This window comes from Tenrec ecaudatus, chromosome 6, assembly GCF_050624435.1.
Source record: "Tenrec ecaudatus isolate mTenEca1 chromosome 6, mTenEca1.hap1, whole genome shotgun sequence".
NCBI classification, from domain to species: domain Eukaryota; kingdom Metazoa; phylum Chordata; class Mammalia; order Afrosoricida; family Tenrecidae; genus Tenrec; species Tenrec ecaudatus.
The window spans coordinates 30,591,065-30,608,166 of NC_134535.1; the positions used below are offsets into that span (position 1 = coordinate 30,591,065).

The 17,102-nt window shown below is 44.9% G+C and overlaps 1 protein-coding gene and 1 pseudogene across 1 annotated transcript in view; both read right to left on the reverse strand.

The window, feature by feature from the left end:
- Positions 1-5,526, reverse strand: part of CFAP54 (cilia and flagella associated protein 54) — a 355,855-nt gene extending 350,329 nt beyond the window's left edge. Inside the window, exon 1 of the mRNA XM_075553212.1 lies at positions 4,829-5,526. Within this exon, the coding sequence (XP_075409327.1) occupies positions 4,829-5,526 (698 nt within the window). The remainder of the gene's footprint in view (positions 1-4,828) is intronic.
- Positions 5,527-9,891: 4,365 nt separating this feature from the next.
- Positions 9,892-10,357, reverse strand: LOC142450762 (small ribosomal subunit protein uS19 pseudogene; annotated as a pseudogene).
- Between the last annotated feature and the right edge of the window lie 6,745 nt (positions 10,358-17,102).

The following is a 17,102-nucleotide window of genomic DNA, read 5'->3' on the forward strand; positions in this document are numbered from 1 at the left end:
AACGCATTTTTTCTACGGTAAATAAAGTGTGGACATCAGAAAAATCACAATTAAGTGTTGATACTTTGAAAGCCATTTTATGTGTGAAATATAATTTAACAAATTCTTGTGAAAAATGTCATGACCTTTTAAACAACGACAGCAATCTACTAAAAAAATTCACTTAAATGAGAAATATGCCAAAGAATAAAATAATACTATACATAATTTTTCATGTATTATATTTGTAAATTGTACCTATGTTGAAATTTAAAAATATATATTTCAATACTATTCTTGCGTTCTATGAAAATTTTTGTTGCTCCACATAGACCAAATTTTTAATCAAACACACACACCCCACCCCGGGTCAATGGTGTCCCCCTTTACCAATGTTAAAATCTGGTCACCTTAGATTAGCAGATAAGCAGGAATAAGAATAGTAGTATAATATTTTGAAGAGGACTATAGGTCAAGAAGTAAGTACACCTAAGACTTTATGCTATTACTCTCACACATTTACTGGGGGAAAACCCAAAACAGAAAGTAGCAGTAACAAATAAAAAGATGCAAGATTTTCTACAAGTGGTGAAAAGTACAATCCATGGTTCCCAGAGGAAGGAACTTTAGGTCTAGGAATTTGGGAGGAAGTCGGTAAGGGGAGAATATCCCGGTAGAGAGATGGTCTCTGTGGGCTCAAGTTAAGATGGTCTTCGAATCTTTCAGGAGGAAGAGAAAGATTATCAGTCTGGTGAGAAGTCTTGTGTCTATACAAATCTAGAAAAGCAAGCTAAAGTCTCTGTGAGCATGAATTAGGTGATGAAACTTTAGGAAAAACTGAAGAAGCAGGGGTTGATTTGCTATCTAAAACCTCTGATTCTAAGAATCTCATTGCCAAACCCTCTCTGCCCTCAGGGAACTGCAGCCTCGGAAGGTTTAAAGGTGATACAGCACTAGAGGCAGCTAATTGCAAGACCCAAAGCGAGGCTATTAAACAATGGCACGAAGCTCCCTTTCTATCAAAGGTGGAGAAAGCAAAGAAACAAAACCAGCAGAGTAGTGAGAAGCCTCTGAGATACCCAAACTTAAATCAGGTGAAAGGCAAGCAGAATGGGTATCAAACAGATGTAAAGGTTTTAGACAAGGTTGAGAAAACTAAGCCTGAATCAGAACAGGAAATGATTTTAAAAGCATCTTCTCCGCCTGCTAGAATTTAACATAGAAAAGACTAGAGATTGTAAAGCAATTAACAAAGCCAGTGCTGGAGGAAGGGAGATTAGCTCCAAAGAAATGCAAATTGATAGCTAACACTGAAGATGAAGTTCAGGAAGTGAAGTTTACAGATAAAACTAGTGCAGAAAAAGAGAAGCAAAGTCGAAAAGCAATGGGGGGGGGGGGGAATGAGGAGCTGATGCCAGGGCCTTAAGTGGGGAGCAAATGTTTTGAGAATGATGAGGCTAACGAATGTACAAATGTGCTTTATACAATTGATGTATATATGGATTGTGATAAGAGTTGTATGAGCCCCCAATAAAATGATTGAAAAAGAAAGAAAGAAAAACAAGCTGGGGCCTGTCCCAGAGCATGGATCAGGATCACTGAGTTCAGGTTTAAAAGTATCCAAACTTTGCACGCTCTGTAGGAAGGGAAGGAAGTATGGGGCAGGTCAATGTCGCTCAAGATTCAGCAATAAAGGATTGTCATTAACAAACACTTCCTGGCAGGGAACTAGAGAATGGAGCTTGATACAGACCCCGCCCAGCAGAGCATGGATGGCAAGGTGTCTGCCTGCTAGAGCAAGGAAAATCTTAGAGAGAAATTGCAGGTATCACCCAGCCTCACAGCAGGGGACCAGACCTAACCAATCTTGCAAAAGCCCAGCTTCTGTTCTCGTTGCAGTAATTTTGACTAACCAAGTAAAGGCCGATATTAGTCCATATGTCTGATACCAATCTAGAAATTCTTCTTCAGATTCACGAAACACATGCAATGATGCCAAATGTGAGAAGATCACAAGCCAGTGGGTGGAACGTCTTGTGGATCCAGTGGTGGTGGAAGCATCTGAGTGCTGGTGTGGGTCTCCACATGGCTCCTCCAGCTCCTTGTGTCTTATCATCAGGAATACCAAGCAGAGTGTCAGTGTCCCACCTCCACAAGCTATCTCCATAGCACCTTCAAATGAGATCAAGCAGCGACTTGATTGCCAGTTTAAACTCCACCCCTTCACTCTTAATAGTCTGAAGTTGGCACCAGATTATGTAACTACCACAGCAAGAGAGAACTTTCCCAAGTGAGGCCACTGGGTGCCCTAACTCAGAGCAAGTTGCTGGATCCTCACTTAGCAGGAAAATTACATGCTACTAAAACTTCACCCGGTGGAGCTTTTTTCTGTTTTGGGAGGGGTTGCCCACTCATCTACTCATAATAAAGATCCTTACGAAGGAAATGCTAATTTACTGTGTATTGCTGTCTGATTACAGATGCTGTTGGAAATTTAGAATGTTCTAAAATGGAAAATTATCATTTAGAAGTAGACTAAATCTTGGGTGTATAACAAAAGCACACTTTTAGTGTATATACACTCACACACATATTGCTGGCACGATCAAAATCTATCTTAGATATTATGAATTTTTATGCTGTGACAAGTTCCTATTTTTATGAAACATATGTTTATTTAAGACATTTGGTTTAATAATTTAATCAGAAACAAATGTTTGCTTTACAAAATAAATATTATATAAGTAACTGGTAGCAGCTGGTCGTAACCAGTCTCTTCATTGCCATTATTACTTCACTTGGACAAGGTCAGCAAAATAATACTTTTTCTTAATGAATACACTTCATTTTTTAAGAGCAGGCTTAGGCTTTCAGAAATTATGCAGAAAGTACAGGGAATTTCCATAAACCTTCTTCTTTCACAAAGTCTCTGCAAAAAATTTTATAGTTGGGGGGTCATCACAACATGCGGAACTATATTAAAGGGCCGCAGCATTAGGAAGGATGAGAACCACTGCCCTCTACGGAATAGTTCCACAGCCCTATAAGTCACCCATGCCCCACCTATTAATTCCCCCTCCCCACAAGTCCTTAGTTCTCCATTTTAAATGGCAACACTCATCCCACATCCAACGCTCCCGCCCCCACCACACACACACCAAGTCCCTGTTGTTTTTCTCCCTAGCATCTATTTCTTTGTATAGTGGTTGTCTATGCTCAAAAATTCAGGAGACTTGGAGAAGAAGGGCTTCCTGCTCTCATAAAGAGGCACAGTGTTGGAGACTCACAAGGGCAATTCCACTCCATCCCATAGAATTGCTAAGAGGCCGTGAGTTGAGTGAGAGGCTCAAAAATGTAAGTTGCAATCTCAAAAAATACAAGAAAAGGTTTTTAAACTAACTGTGATAGTGATTGTGCAATACTTCTTGATATGACTGAATTATTGAATGGTATGATATCTGGATTATGTCCTAATAAAATGATTTTAATATATATACACTATATATATTCCATGAGAGTAACATATTTATATGTTTTGATAGTTTGATGTTTTCCCAGTTTCTAGACTAGTACCTGGTGTGTGTGTGTGTGTGTGTGTGTGTGTGTGTGTTATTGTTAGGGGCATTGAATAGGTTCAGAACGAAACACTGCATGCTCTTTTCATTTATTGATTTGCACGATCTTCACAACAGCTGAGCGCACTGTTGCAGCCGTTGTGACAGTCCATCTCGTTGAGAGTCTTCCTCTTTCACTGACCTTCTACTTTACTAGCGTGGAGCCCGGGTGGCACAGTCTGACTACTAATCGGAAGGTCAGCAGCTCCGAGTCAGCAGCCCCTCCACAGGAGAGAGACTTTCTACCCAGTAAAAAGTTCCAGTCTCGGAAACCCACAGGGGCAGTGCTACCCTGTCCTACAGGGCTGCTACAGTCAGAATTGACAGGATGGCAGTGAACTTGGTTTGGTTTTCCTCTTTACCAACCATAATAATCTTCTCTGAAGACCGATCCCACTCAACAATGTGTAAAAATATATGTAACTAAGTCTCACCATTCTCCCCTGTAAGGAGTCTTCTGACCGTGCCCCCAGACCGGACGGTTGTCAAGTGCTGCTGAGTTGCATTTGATGGACAGCCACCCTATGTGAGAGAGTACAGCTGCCCTCCTGTGTGTTCTGAGCTTTCATATTTATGGAGCAGATCACCAGGTCTTTAACCAGGAACTGCTGGGCGGGTTCTCAATAAATGGCTGTTACATTCATGATGGCTAATAAATCTGTCAAAATGTGTCTTTGTATCATATGCATGAATGAAAACATACGCTAAAACCATCATAACTTTTTTGTCTACTTGCCTACTTTTACAACTCTCCAGTTTGCAACGGGAAGAAACTATCCGTTGGCAGTAAGAACTTTGCCGTGACAGAACAAGGCGGGGAGGAGGCAGGTGTGCAAAATGAGGCACAGAGTCAAGCAAACGTTGCTGTGATCCTCATGACAATGGGAAAGGAATGACCGTGTACATGCTTGAAGATGCTGAACTTCAAGGCACCAAGAACTTCTTCAAGGGCCCAAGATCCCTACCTCCCTCCCCGTAACAGGTTGCGAGGCGGGTTATGAAACACTTGTCATTGTGATTTTAATTTTGACCTGAGAGGAAGCTGGGACATCAGATCCACCAGGTGGGGGGCTGTGTTAGCAGTGCACCTCCACTTCTGAAACTTGGTCCAAGTCTCCAGGGCACGGGGGCAGGGCCGGCGTCGCAGCCCTGAGCCCTTGCAGGGACCGAGGCCGCGCGTCCATCTCCTCCACTGGCCCTCGGACGAGCCCTTCCCTGGGCCTGCCTCCACTTACCAACGCCGGTGGAAGTCATGCACTTGCTCCTCCGTAGTCGCTACGCTCTCCTTTCTCTTCATAAAGCCGAGCAACTCCCGGATCTCCTTCTCGCAAGAGGCCAGGAGCGGGTTCTTGGCGTCCAGCGGCCCGTAGAACACCGCGCGGCGCAGCGTGTCCTCCGAGCAGGAGGATCGGCGCAGCGGGATCGGAGAGCACGTCTTTGATTCCCTGGGCGACTTGGAGGGCACCGTCGTGTTCGAGATTGGCGTCGACGGTGGCACCGGCGGCGACACCATCGTGGGCGACGCGGAGATCCGCAGAGCTGCCATCCCGACACTACTCTCCAACGAGGCCAGGTGTACGCGCCGTTGCCAGGCGACGGTCTCGCGGCAACCGGGCGTCCTGCGCACTTTGCGGGAAGCACAGCGGCCCCTGGAGGCAAGAGCAGGGCAGAACCGGACCCCGAACAAGGATGCTCCTGCAGGGGGTTGCCCTTTTGCCCTCGGGATGGCTAGCTCCCAAACACGGGCTGTCCAGTCGTTTCTGACGGTCAACGAAACCCACAGGGGCCGTTCTAACCTATCCTCTAGGATCTGAGAGATGAGCAAGGGAAAAGCAAACCATACAATTAAGAAGGTTCTGGACTGAGAGCCAGGGCATATTGGAGTCAAATATTTATGATCACAAATCCAGGATATCCTCTGGATGGTGATCATGACGGTTACTAATCTGAGGGGCCTTCAACGAGTTTGAGGGAACACGGGATCAGAAGATAATGGGAGTCTTTCCACAAACTTTGGAAGCCCTCTCGTATATGCCCAGCATTGTTCGAAGAACTTAACATAAAATTTCACGTATCTCATATAATTATCATAACCGCTTTATGCCTGAAGTTATTCTTAGTACCTCCACTTCACACTTCAAGAAACCAAAGCTTAGGAAGATTAAGTCTTATGAGCAAGGTCAGAGGAAACAGAAGCTTCAGGAACCCAGTCCTAGCTTTAGACTCAGGCAACATGAATAGGCCTGAGTGATGCCCTAAGGAAGTTTACTAATCCAATTGACGTTGGTAAGCAATTTAAGGTGGGAGAGGCAAACAGGGTCATACCCTCAGAATCATATTCTATTGAGGGAGACAGGCAAAGCATAGGGAAGCCAGGGAAACAGCTGACAAGCATTTAAGAATTAAGGACATCAGACTGATCTGTGCAAACACGAAACAATTGTGAGGATGGTGCAGGACCGTGCAGTGTTTCTCTCTGTTGTACATAGAGTTGCTATGAGTCAGAACTGACTCCACAGCAGCTAACAACAGTTGTGGAAATGTCTGTGCCTAATGACAATGGTTACATTTTATGTGTTCATTTCTATTGTAGCCTGATCTGAGTTATCACTATATTCTAAGTTAATGAGCCTTTCTCAGCCTTAACCATTGGAAACCGATGCATACTAGTGACTAAAAATATTACCTCTTAAGATATATGTACTTTTTTTTCATTTTAAAAAGTGATCGAGGGGGAATCTTGGAGACTTTTGCTTTGAAAAAGGAACTGCTGGGTCTTAAAGAGAAGTGCTTCAGGGTGAGGGAACTTATATCTTGGGCAATAGTGAGAGTTAAATTGATTCATTCAAAGTGAATGAACTCTGAGTAATGTGAACTCTGTTTACCTTATAAATGCAATGCTCAAAAAGTCGGCTTCAAGGAGGAAGACCAGAAATATTTAATAGCTTAGAAAAATAGACTTTTAACACTGCTCCCAGTTCTATGACACGTAAACTAAATAGAGACAGAGAACCTAACACCCTGTCAGCCCAATTTCCCATTTAAAATGTAGAGACTTAATGGACCACAATCTGATTTCTTTCAGATGAGACCTAATTTCTTGCAGGCTCTGCGGGCCTGTGCTAATTTGTGAGACCAGCCTCATGTATCATGGCTACTGTACTCGAGTACATTTTTTAGAGAAGATGGTGGGGATTTTGTTTATCAGAAAATCTTCCTGGCAGGGAGTAGAATGCTCTGGCATCACACTGTAAGGACTATTTTCCAATTACGATATAGAAATGCCCCTTTGATCAACAAGCCTTGCGTCTCGTCTCCAAGTGAACAATAAAAACACATTGTTAATTAACTTTAAAGAATTGACAGTTAAAGGAAGCGTTCATCCTAGGGACAATTACAGAAAATATTGAGGAACAACAAAAATTCCATCTAGGAAACCCTCTCCTTTTCATCTATCCCTCTGTTCTCATTACCCGGCAGGCTCATCCACTGCAGATCAAAAACAGGTGTAATTTGCCACAGAGTACTCTGTCTGATAGGGATGAAAGTGAAACAGCAGGATAAGCTTAAGTGGAAATGGTCAGGGAGGAGCAAGACCACAGAGGAGACAGGTAAAGTCTTATGCTCCTATCTGGCTACTCCCACAAACTTTCCCATCATGCCGATGCTTGCAGTTCAAAGTCACTGACAGAAAGAAAATGTGACTAATTAAATTCAAGTACTTGAATTATGAAATGTTATATCTTCGTCATGTTTCCTTCTTGCACAGACTAAAGTTAGCAATGCTTGAACTTTCAGTGGTTTCAGGAAGCTTGTGTGAATATGCAAATGGGTACTATCCTCTGAATCATCACCAGGATGAAATGGAAGTTTCCATGTTCTTCCAGCTAAATTATATTGGGGGCATTCAAAGAGAGAGAGAGAGAGAGAGAGAGAGAGAGAGAGAGAGAGAGAGAGAGAGAGAGAGAGAGAGAGAAGAGAAATATGTTTAGAGGTGTTATCTCCGGGTAATGAGACGCAGCTATTATAATAGCTTTGCTATTTCCTTAACATTTCTTTTTATTCTTTGCCGTGCAGGGTAGAAGTGGAGCTCAGCAGTAAATGTGTCTGGTGGGGCTAAATCATGTAAATAGCTTTCTTATAAATAATGCAAATTGCTGCTCCCTTATAATTAATGTCTTTGCAGGCAGCAAAAATGCTTTTGGCCCATTCAAGAACCTTTATCATCTAAAGTTACCGTCAGAGAGAGAGGAAGGTTAGTGCACTTTCTATAACTAATTTAGTCGTGAATGACTTGAATGGTCCCAAATATACAAATGAATGCAGTCTGAAAAACAAAAATAGAGATCTCCCCCTCCCATTTCACAACCGATTATTTTGATTTTTTTCTCTCATTTCTTCATGCTTTTACGTGGTTAAATTAAACTATTCCTTTAGTTTGTCCATCCAAGGCGTCGAAGAATGCACACTTCCCTGAGAGAAGACAGATGATCCCATAGAACGAGCTGTGAGTGAAGCGGCAGAGTCTGCTGTGAAATCGGCTGTGAAGGGGCGTTAAAGTGTACAGACAGGGGAAGTCTCAGGCAGAAGCTTGGGACTGGAGAGAACACAGGATTCCGCAGAGGAGGCGATGTTTCTCCACTAGATTGCAACTGCCCCCTCACTAACACACAGACTCCCGAATCAGGGATTTGCCTATTTACTGTGGTAACCTAGCACCGGAGCCCACTGCCTGGCACAGAGTACCAAAACCCCACTGCTGCTGAGTCTCTTCAGAATCACACATAGCAACCCGAGAGCACAGAGTAGATCTGGCTTTCTGAGCTGTGACGCTTGATGGAAGTCAGTTGCCTCATATTTCTCTTGCGGAGCAGCGGGCAGGCTCATACCGCCAACCATGCGGTTAGCAGCCCAACACTTAGCCCATTCTGACACCAAAGCTCCTTTGTCATAGGGCAGGGCACAATACATATTTGTCGGTATAAGTGAATTATTTTAAAGATGAAAGAACATCTAAAAAGTTATTTCTTCTTGAGAAAAAAGCCCAAGGAAGGAAGCGAGTCATAAGCATATACAGTAAGTTAAGTAAGCTGTCTATTGCTGTGAGCCACAGACTACAGAAGATGAAGCAGATAGGGAGGCATGGTCAGGTGTAGGAAAAAAGAGATGGGGAGGTAGGCTAAGCAATTATGTCTTGGTTCTGTGTTCTGTGGATTGTTGAAAACAGTACCAAAACCAAACTTACTGCCATGGAGTTGATGCCAACTCAGTGATTTTTTTAGGACAGGATTTTCAAGACTTTAATCCTTTACAGGAGTAGCGTGGTAGTTATGTAATCTGTTGTCAACTTGAGACGCAAGAGTGGAGGGGTGGAATCTAGCCTGTCAATCAGATCACAACTTGATGACCTCATTTGGAAGCGCTAAGGAGATAAATAGCTTGCTGGAGGCGGGACACACACTCACTCCCTGCAAGGCATGCTTTCTGACAAGACACATGGAGCTACGCTAGAGCCCTGCAGCTGGAGGAGCCATGTGGAGACCCCTGTCAGCACTGAAATGCCTCTACCGCCACTGGATCCACAGCACTTTCCACCCACTGGCCTGTGATCTTCCTGAATTCGGTGTCATTGCATGTGTTTTGTGAGTCTGAAGAGGAATTTACAAATTGCTATTGGACATATGGGCTAGTATCGGACTTATGGACTTAATCTGGGCTGGGAAGATTTCTCAATATTCAATTGCTCTTCTATATAAAGCTCTTTCTTAGACATATATGTGTTTGTGAATTTGTTTCTCTAGTCTACCTGGACTAACACAAATAGGTAGCCTTGTCTTTCTCTCATGTAACAGCTGATGAATTCAGACTGCTGACCTTGTGGTTAACAGCTCAATGCATAACCCACTACGCTACCAGAGTGCCTTAGAAAAACAGTGCAGTGTGATTAAAAGCCCAGACTCTAAAGCTAGACTACTGCCTGGTATTAAAGCCTTCTAAGTTCTTTAATCTTGTGGCTGGTTTTGTTTTTGTTTGTTACTTTTGTAATCTGTAATAGGGACAAATAATAATCATACCTATGTCATAGTTTTAATTTGCTTAGAATTTCAAACAAGTTTATATATATGTACATGTAGAATATTGTCTGGCATATAAAACAAAATCCACTGCCATTGAGTCGACTCTGACCCTCTAGGTCAGGGTAGAACTGCCCCTTTGGGTTTCTGGGACTTTAAATCTTTTTTTCTTTTTCTTTTTTTTTTTTCAGGTCAGGAGAGGGAGCCTTTTATTGGCTGAAGGACTACTTGAGGGGGATGAAACAAGATGAGTGGGTGGCCCCCCGATCGGGCCCGGCCTTGCTTGACAGGCTTGTAAGTGATGGAGAACTCGCCCAGATAGTGGTCAATCATCTCCGGCTTGATCTCCACCTGGTTGAAGGTCTTCCCGTTGTACACGCCCCCCATACTGCCCACCATCCCCGGGAGAATGATCATGTCGCGAAGGTGTGTCTTCACCACCTCTGGCTTCTCCATGGGCGGGGCCTCCTTCTTGGCTTTGCGCAGCCGCTTCAGGAGCGAGTGCTACTTCCTCCGCAGGCCGCGGTTCAGGCGACGGCGCTGCCGAGCGCTGTACAGCTGCATCAGCTGCTCGTAGGACATGTCCAGCAGCTGGTCCCGACCCATGCCGCGATAGGTGAACTTCCGGAAAGTTCGCTTCTTCTTCTGCTCCACCTCCGCCATCTCGTCGGTGCTATGGGAAAGAGCGCTTGCTCGGGACTTTAAATCTTTACAGAAGTACACAGCCACATCTTTTTGCCCATGAAGTGGCCGGTGTCTTCGAACCACTGACTGTTGGTTTGCCGGTCAATGCATAACTAGCCACGCCATCAAAGCTTCTGTGCTTGGCAGATAGTAAGGACTCGAAAAGTACTTGCTAATAGAATAATTCACGTGAGAACCACTAAATGTTCCTAAGCAGGATCCAGCTTCTTTTCCAGAAAGAAAGGCCTTGTGGCAGAATGAAAGATGAGTTCGAGGGAAGAAGGCGCTACAGGCAATCTTAGCTGCACCAGTTACCTGTAGTGACACAGATTCCCTCACACCAATTACACACCGTCACCAACAGAGGCAGCCAAACTAAAACTACAGGCAGCATGAGGCAGAATCGGCAAGCAGCCAAACCTACCCAATAAAGCAGAAGGAGCAGTGTTTTTACATGCATAGGAATATATATATAATTTATATGCATCTATAAATGTGGGTGTATATATAAAAGGAGTAAGAGAAATTCTAACAGAATGAAGTAAAGGCTTTTCCTAAAAGACACCAAAAGGAAAATACTGATGAATTTCAGTACACTTAAGTAAACCTTGGGAATGATGAAAGATACATAATGGAAGTGGAAAAGCCAGCCACGCACTTGGAGAAAATTTTCACAGTATGCATACCCTATCACCACATCTCAGCAGCAGGCTCAGATTAATGGAAGGACTAGATAATGACCCTGCTTCTAAATTAACAGAATTAAACAGATTTTCGTTTCTATGGGATTCTGATGAAAATGAGCCTAGATAGGATCACAACCAAGGATCAACAACATTAACCAGGGCAGAGAGGATGTTGCCAGTTTTACAACAGTTGTGGATGGCGATGTCCCTACCTCTTTCTCTCTTTGTTAGCGAATGGCGCTAATATCTGCAATTCTTTTTGAAATGCAGTGTTGCTTCTAACTTCTTTTTCTGGGATGGGCTGTTTCAGACGCTTCCATTTGGCCCTCACACTCATAAGAGATCTGAGGTTATATATTACAGCCATGATTGAGGACAGAATCCAGATAAGCATTCGGCTAAATATTGCACCCCTTCCAATCAAGGACTGTGGATCTGTGCGACTGAGCTCAAGAAACTAGGGTGGGGGAGGGGAGGGGACAGTGTCTTTTTACATTGCAGAAGCTAATATCAGCTTTTGATAACAAGTCCTTGGGGTTTCTGATTATCCAAACATCTTAGTTGTTCCCTAAGAACACCATAGCCCATGACTCAATGCCAAAGATCTTTATAAGTAAAGGCACTAAGTTGCCACTTGAGCCTGATTGTCTACTCCGGTGATCACATCAGCCAACCTTTACCAGTGCTGCCATGCTGGAATCTCATGAGTGCCGTTGATCTTGAGCTGCATTGCGTGGAACAGTCTCCAACTATCCCCTAGCCTCCGAAGGAAAGAAGCCATCAAGTTGCTCCGGACACTGCTGAGGCTTCCTTCATCAGCACGTTCTGTACAGCCTTGGTGAAGGGAATGCTCTCTAGGCCATCCCGAAGAACATTGTCGGTTGCAAGCTAGATGCTTAGGATATACATTGTCAATGCATTGTAATACATTGTCAGTGCATCGTAATCCATTGTCAGTGCATCGTAACAGACCCACTTCCCTGAGCCTCTGACCCGTTCTTCAATATGCTCTCAAGAAAGTTTTGCCATCTCCACTTTTTTGATACAGGGCTGTCTTAGTTTCTTTCTTAGTGTGGTCATCATAAAATACCACAAGGGGTTGGTTTTAAAGAACAGGAAGGTAGTTTCTCACAGTTCAGGAGGCTAGAAGTCCGAATTTAGCACATGACTTGAGGGAGACATCCTTCCTCGTCTATTTAAGCTTTTAGTATCCACTGCTACCAAGTTGATTCTAACTCATAGTGACCCCATATAGGGTTTCTGAGACTGTAAATGTTGATGGGAGCAGACAGCCTGATCTTTCTCCCAGAGAGCTGCTGGTGGGTTTTGAAACCACCGCCTAACCCACAGGGCAACCAGGCCAACAATTCTTACAGATTCACATGTTGCCATTGCCTGCCTTCCTCTTCTCGCCCACGAGCATCTCTGTATTTAATGAGTACTTTGATGTTGAGCTAAAGTGTATGGCACAGTCGCCCACTGCTCTCTCTGTAACTCAGAAGGGATTGGGTTTGGCCATCTTCCTTGGGTACAGATTAATCAACATAATAAGGAGTGTTGTTTAGAAACAGTTATTTCTAAATCATACATATAGGTATAAACTCAAAACAAACTCACTGCCTTCAAATCGATTCCAACTCATAGTGACTCTACAGGGCAAGCAAGAACTACCTACCCCTGTGGGTTTCCAAGACTGTAACTCTACAACAGGTCTTGGGGCCAGGATTTCAGTATATATTTGGGGGGAGGTGGGAAACCCACCATCAGGCACATGCTGGAAGGAACTGTTTTGTTAAGCTATTAGGAATCCTGACTCATGGGTAAGTCTCAGCTCAGACTCATTGCCATCTGGTTGATTGCGATGCATGCAAGCGTTCCCATGTTAATGAATTATCTGCCATGCGGTCTGAGATTCTGTTCCCGCTGGTCTCACAGACTCAGGGTGCATTCCTCCACGTGGCCTCTCCGATTCCAGCAAATGCTTTTTAGCCAGATCTTTACATTTCCTTGGCATGGGAATTATTTCTTCCTGGAGCTTGCACCGTCCTGCTGGGCCCTGCTGAAACCTGACTCTGGTGTTCAGCCGGCAGACAATGAAGATTATGGGGGTATATCTTGAGAAAAGCAAGTGTCGTCTTGGAAGGCACTTGCTTCACATGAGGTCATTGGCTATCCCCCAAGGCAGGTAGAGGCTGTTTTTCTCTGACTAGGGCCTACGTCTGTCAGCCTATAAGGATCAGAAACATTTAGGAGCTCAAAATTCTTAGGCTTGTCTGCCCAAGTATCTTCATTTTGGGTCTCTGGTCACCATTTTGCCTTGAAATTGCTTCTCATCTCCATAAAAAGATTCAGAGTCTGATGTGCAGTAGAGCCCACCCTGAAGTTGCCTTGAGCTTGAACAGAGGCACTCTACTCGTCAGTTAGCTTCCCTATGGCTACAATGTTGCTCAGGTCTCCCAATGCCTTCAGGGGCTCCTTCTCTGAAGCGAGGAGCCGAGTCCTGTTGGAGTCCTTCTTGTCTGTTCTTAGTCTGGAAGTTTTGCTGAAACCTGTTCACTTTGGGTGACCCTGCTGTCATTTGAAATACCAGTGACATGGCTTCCAGTATCCCAGCAGTGCACAAGCCACCCCAGTAGGAAAAACTGACACACAAGCAGTGATAAATGGGGGGAAAAATTTAACTTATCCAATATTTTGTCTTGCTTGGATCCACCATCAATGCTCATGGAAGTAGCAGGCAAGAGAGCAAAAGCCGTGCTGCAGTGGGAGAATGTGCGGCACAGGAGCTCGTTAGAATATTGAACAGCAAGGGTATTAATCTGAGGACTAAGGGCCACTTGACCCATGCCGTGGTATTTTCAATTGAATTGTGGTGCTGGTAAAGAATATTGAAAACACCACAGACTATTAAGAGGACAACCCTATCTTTCTGGGAAGAAGTGTGAGTAGAGTGCTCCTTCGAGGCAAGGATGGTGAGACTTCATCTGACAGACTTTGGACATGTCAGGAGAAGCCAGTCCCTGCAGAAGGACATAGGGTTTGATAACACAGAGGGCAGTGAAGGAGAGGAAGACTGTCAAGGAGATGGATTGACACCTTGGCTGCATCAATGGCTCAAGCACAGGGACAATTGTGTGAAAGGTCGCTATGGGTCAGAACCCACCAGATGGCACCTAACAATAACAATAACAACAATGCCTTCCAAAAAAGACATCCCTGTGCCATAGCCCTTTAATTGGTGTTGGTTGGCCCATACCAAAGGAGCAACTTAGCTGCTGCTTCTTCTAATACTTTGTGGTCTACCTCCACCTCCTCACAATTACCCATAAGTGAAATCACTACTTTCACGACAGGCCGAATGATATTGCCACCCCATTTACAACCAGCACTGGGTCCCTCTTGCTTTCCAACTCTAAAATCCCACCCTGCAGACCCACTTTCTATACCTCACTCCTACTGTCATCTGGGGTCCCGTGAAATGAGACTATGAGGCAAAGGCCTAAGGGATAATGTTTTGTTTAGTAGTGGCATTCCCATGCATCAAGAATGAGGGCTGGCACATGGAAGAAGCACACCAGACTGTGTAATCACGAGGTGTCTATGGGATTCAGGTATCAGGCATCAACAACTCAGAACAAAAAAATGATATCAATGTGAATGAAGGGGAGAGCAGAGTGGAAACCCAAAGCCCATCTGTAGACAATTGGACATCCCTTACAGAAGGGTCACAAGAAAGAGATGAGCCAGTCAGGGTGCAGTAAACATACAACTTCCCTCTAGTTCATTACTACTTCCTCCCCTGCCACTATCATGACCCCAATTCTACCTTACAAATCCGGCTAGACCAAAGCATATTCACTGGTACAGATAAGAGCTGGAAGCACAGGGAGTCCAGGACATATAAACCCTCAGGACCAATAATGAGAGTAGCAATACCAGGAGAGTAAGAGGAAGGTGGTGGGAGAAAGGGGGAACCAATCACAATGATCTATATATAAGCCCCTCCCAGGGGGATGGACAACAGAAAAGTGGGTGAAGGGATATAGCGGTCGGTGTAAGACATGAAAAAATATATAAATAATCAAGGGTTTATGAGGGAGGGAGGGTTGGGGATTGAGCTGATACCAAGGGCTCAAGTAGAAAGAAAATGTTTTGAAAACGATGATGGCTACATATGTACAAATGTGCTTGATACAATGGATGGATTGTGATAAGAGTTGTACAAGCCCCCAATAAAATGATTTTTTTAAAAAAGAATGAGGGCTGGGCTCGCAGTGAGCAGATACAGTGCTGACTCAGACAGCACAATGAGCCAGTCATGTGGGAAGCCTCCCACAAACGATATAATAATCCCCCAGAGAGAGGAGGAGTGGCGGTTAGTAGCAGCAGGAACTGACTGACTACTGTCTTCCTCCAGACTTGTTTCTCATTGGTTAACGTGCACCCCTTGCCCTTCTGGTTGGATCACTTAGGCAGCTCCTGGAGATGCCAAATCCCATCCTTTGCCTTAGAGCATGTCCTCCGAGCTTCTAAATTGGGCAAGGAGCCCGGAACCTCAGACAGCCGCCTCACGTGGTAGAGCCCAGCTAGCCAGCATGGGCTGGAGCGGGCGATTGAGGGCCCAGTAGACAAGTGAAGACAGAAGCCCGAGGCCATGAGCAAGGTGTGTCTGTGACACAGCCCTCTGGCACACGGACCCCAGCAGCGCACTAAGGAGGACAAAGCACCCAGACAGCAAGAGCCTGGACTCCCGGCCCAGTGAAACCACAGCGCTGGTCTGGCACCACGGGCACTCAGCTCATGTGGGGAGAGAAATAAACCCCGATCTTGTCTAGAGTGCTAGTATTCCAGAGCTCCGGAAGCGCAAACTGATCTTCTAACTGTTGTTGTGGGACATCAAGTTCATTCCCGTTCATCTCGATCCCACGTGTTACAGAGTGGAACTGCTCTGTGGGCTTTCTTGACTGGAAGCTTTATGGAAGTAGATCAGCTGCTCTTGCCCCAAGGAACCACTGGGTGGGTTTGAACTGCTGAAGTGTTGGCTGGCCGCTGAGCACTTACCATAACCATTGCACCGCAAGGCTTCTTGCATTCTAACAAATACGCGACAAATGAATACACCAAAATTTAAATTAGAGAAAAAGATCCCCCCCAAGCCCCTTGCTGCCCAGTCAATTCAAACTCCTGGTGGCCGTTTGTGTAGCAGAGCGAGCTGTCCCCCAGGTCTGTACCATCGGCATCACGGTTGGTGTATTCAAGTCCATCGCTGTAGGTACTGTGTAGTGACTTCCAACCAAGGGGGCTCATAGTTCAGCTCCAAATCAGATGATGTTTGGCTGGGATCCATAAGACTTTCTTGGGCTACTTCTTGCAAGTGGATCACTGGACCTTTCTTCCTGGCCTATCCTCCTCTGGAAGCCCCACTGAACCCTGTCCCCTTTGGAGGAGGACCCTGATGGTATTAGAAATACCAGGGACAGAGCTTCTAGGATCATAGGAACAGACAAGCCACCACAATAAGTAAACAGACAGGCAGGTGGTGATTCTGGGACTAGAAGTCCTGAAAGCAGGGAGGGCTTCAAGAGGAATGTGATTGTTACAGATAAATGCTGCCAACAGAGGGTTCGCCCTGGTATCCGTTTCCACCGAGCATGATGTTTTCCTCTTGGAACATAAGGGGTGTAAAACAATGGAGCAGAAGGGGTAGGTGCAGAGCAGGGAAATCTGAGCTACAGAATATTGCACACGCCACGAAATACTTTCTAATCACTTCATGGCTTCCAACACCTCTTCACAGAACTTGGAAAGAAGAGAAAGGGTGGGGGCGGGGGAGTCTGAAAATTTCAAACCATGTCTTTGCAAATTGATTTGCTAATGTCACTAGGCTGCGTACATGCTCACAGCCCACGCGCTTTCATTTGCTAGCTGCACTGGGTTGTCACAGTCTGTCCCAGAGGCTCCAGATTGCTCCCCCGTGTGAAAGATGTGCTTAGGAGCCAAAGCAAAGCCCTTGCTTTTCAAATGCAGTTTTCTCAAAAAACAAAGAAACCTTCTCCCCCACTGAT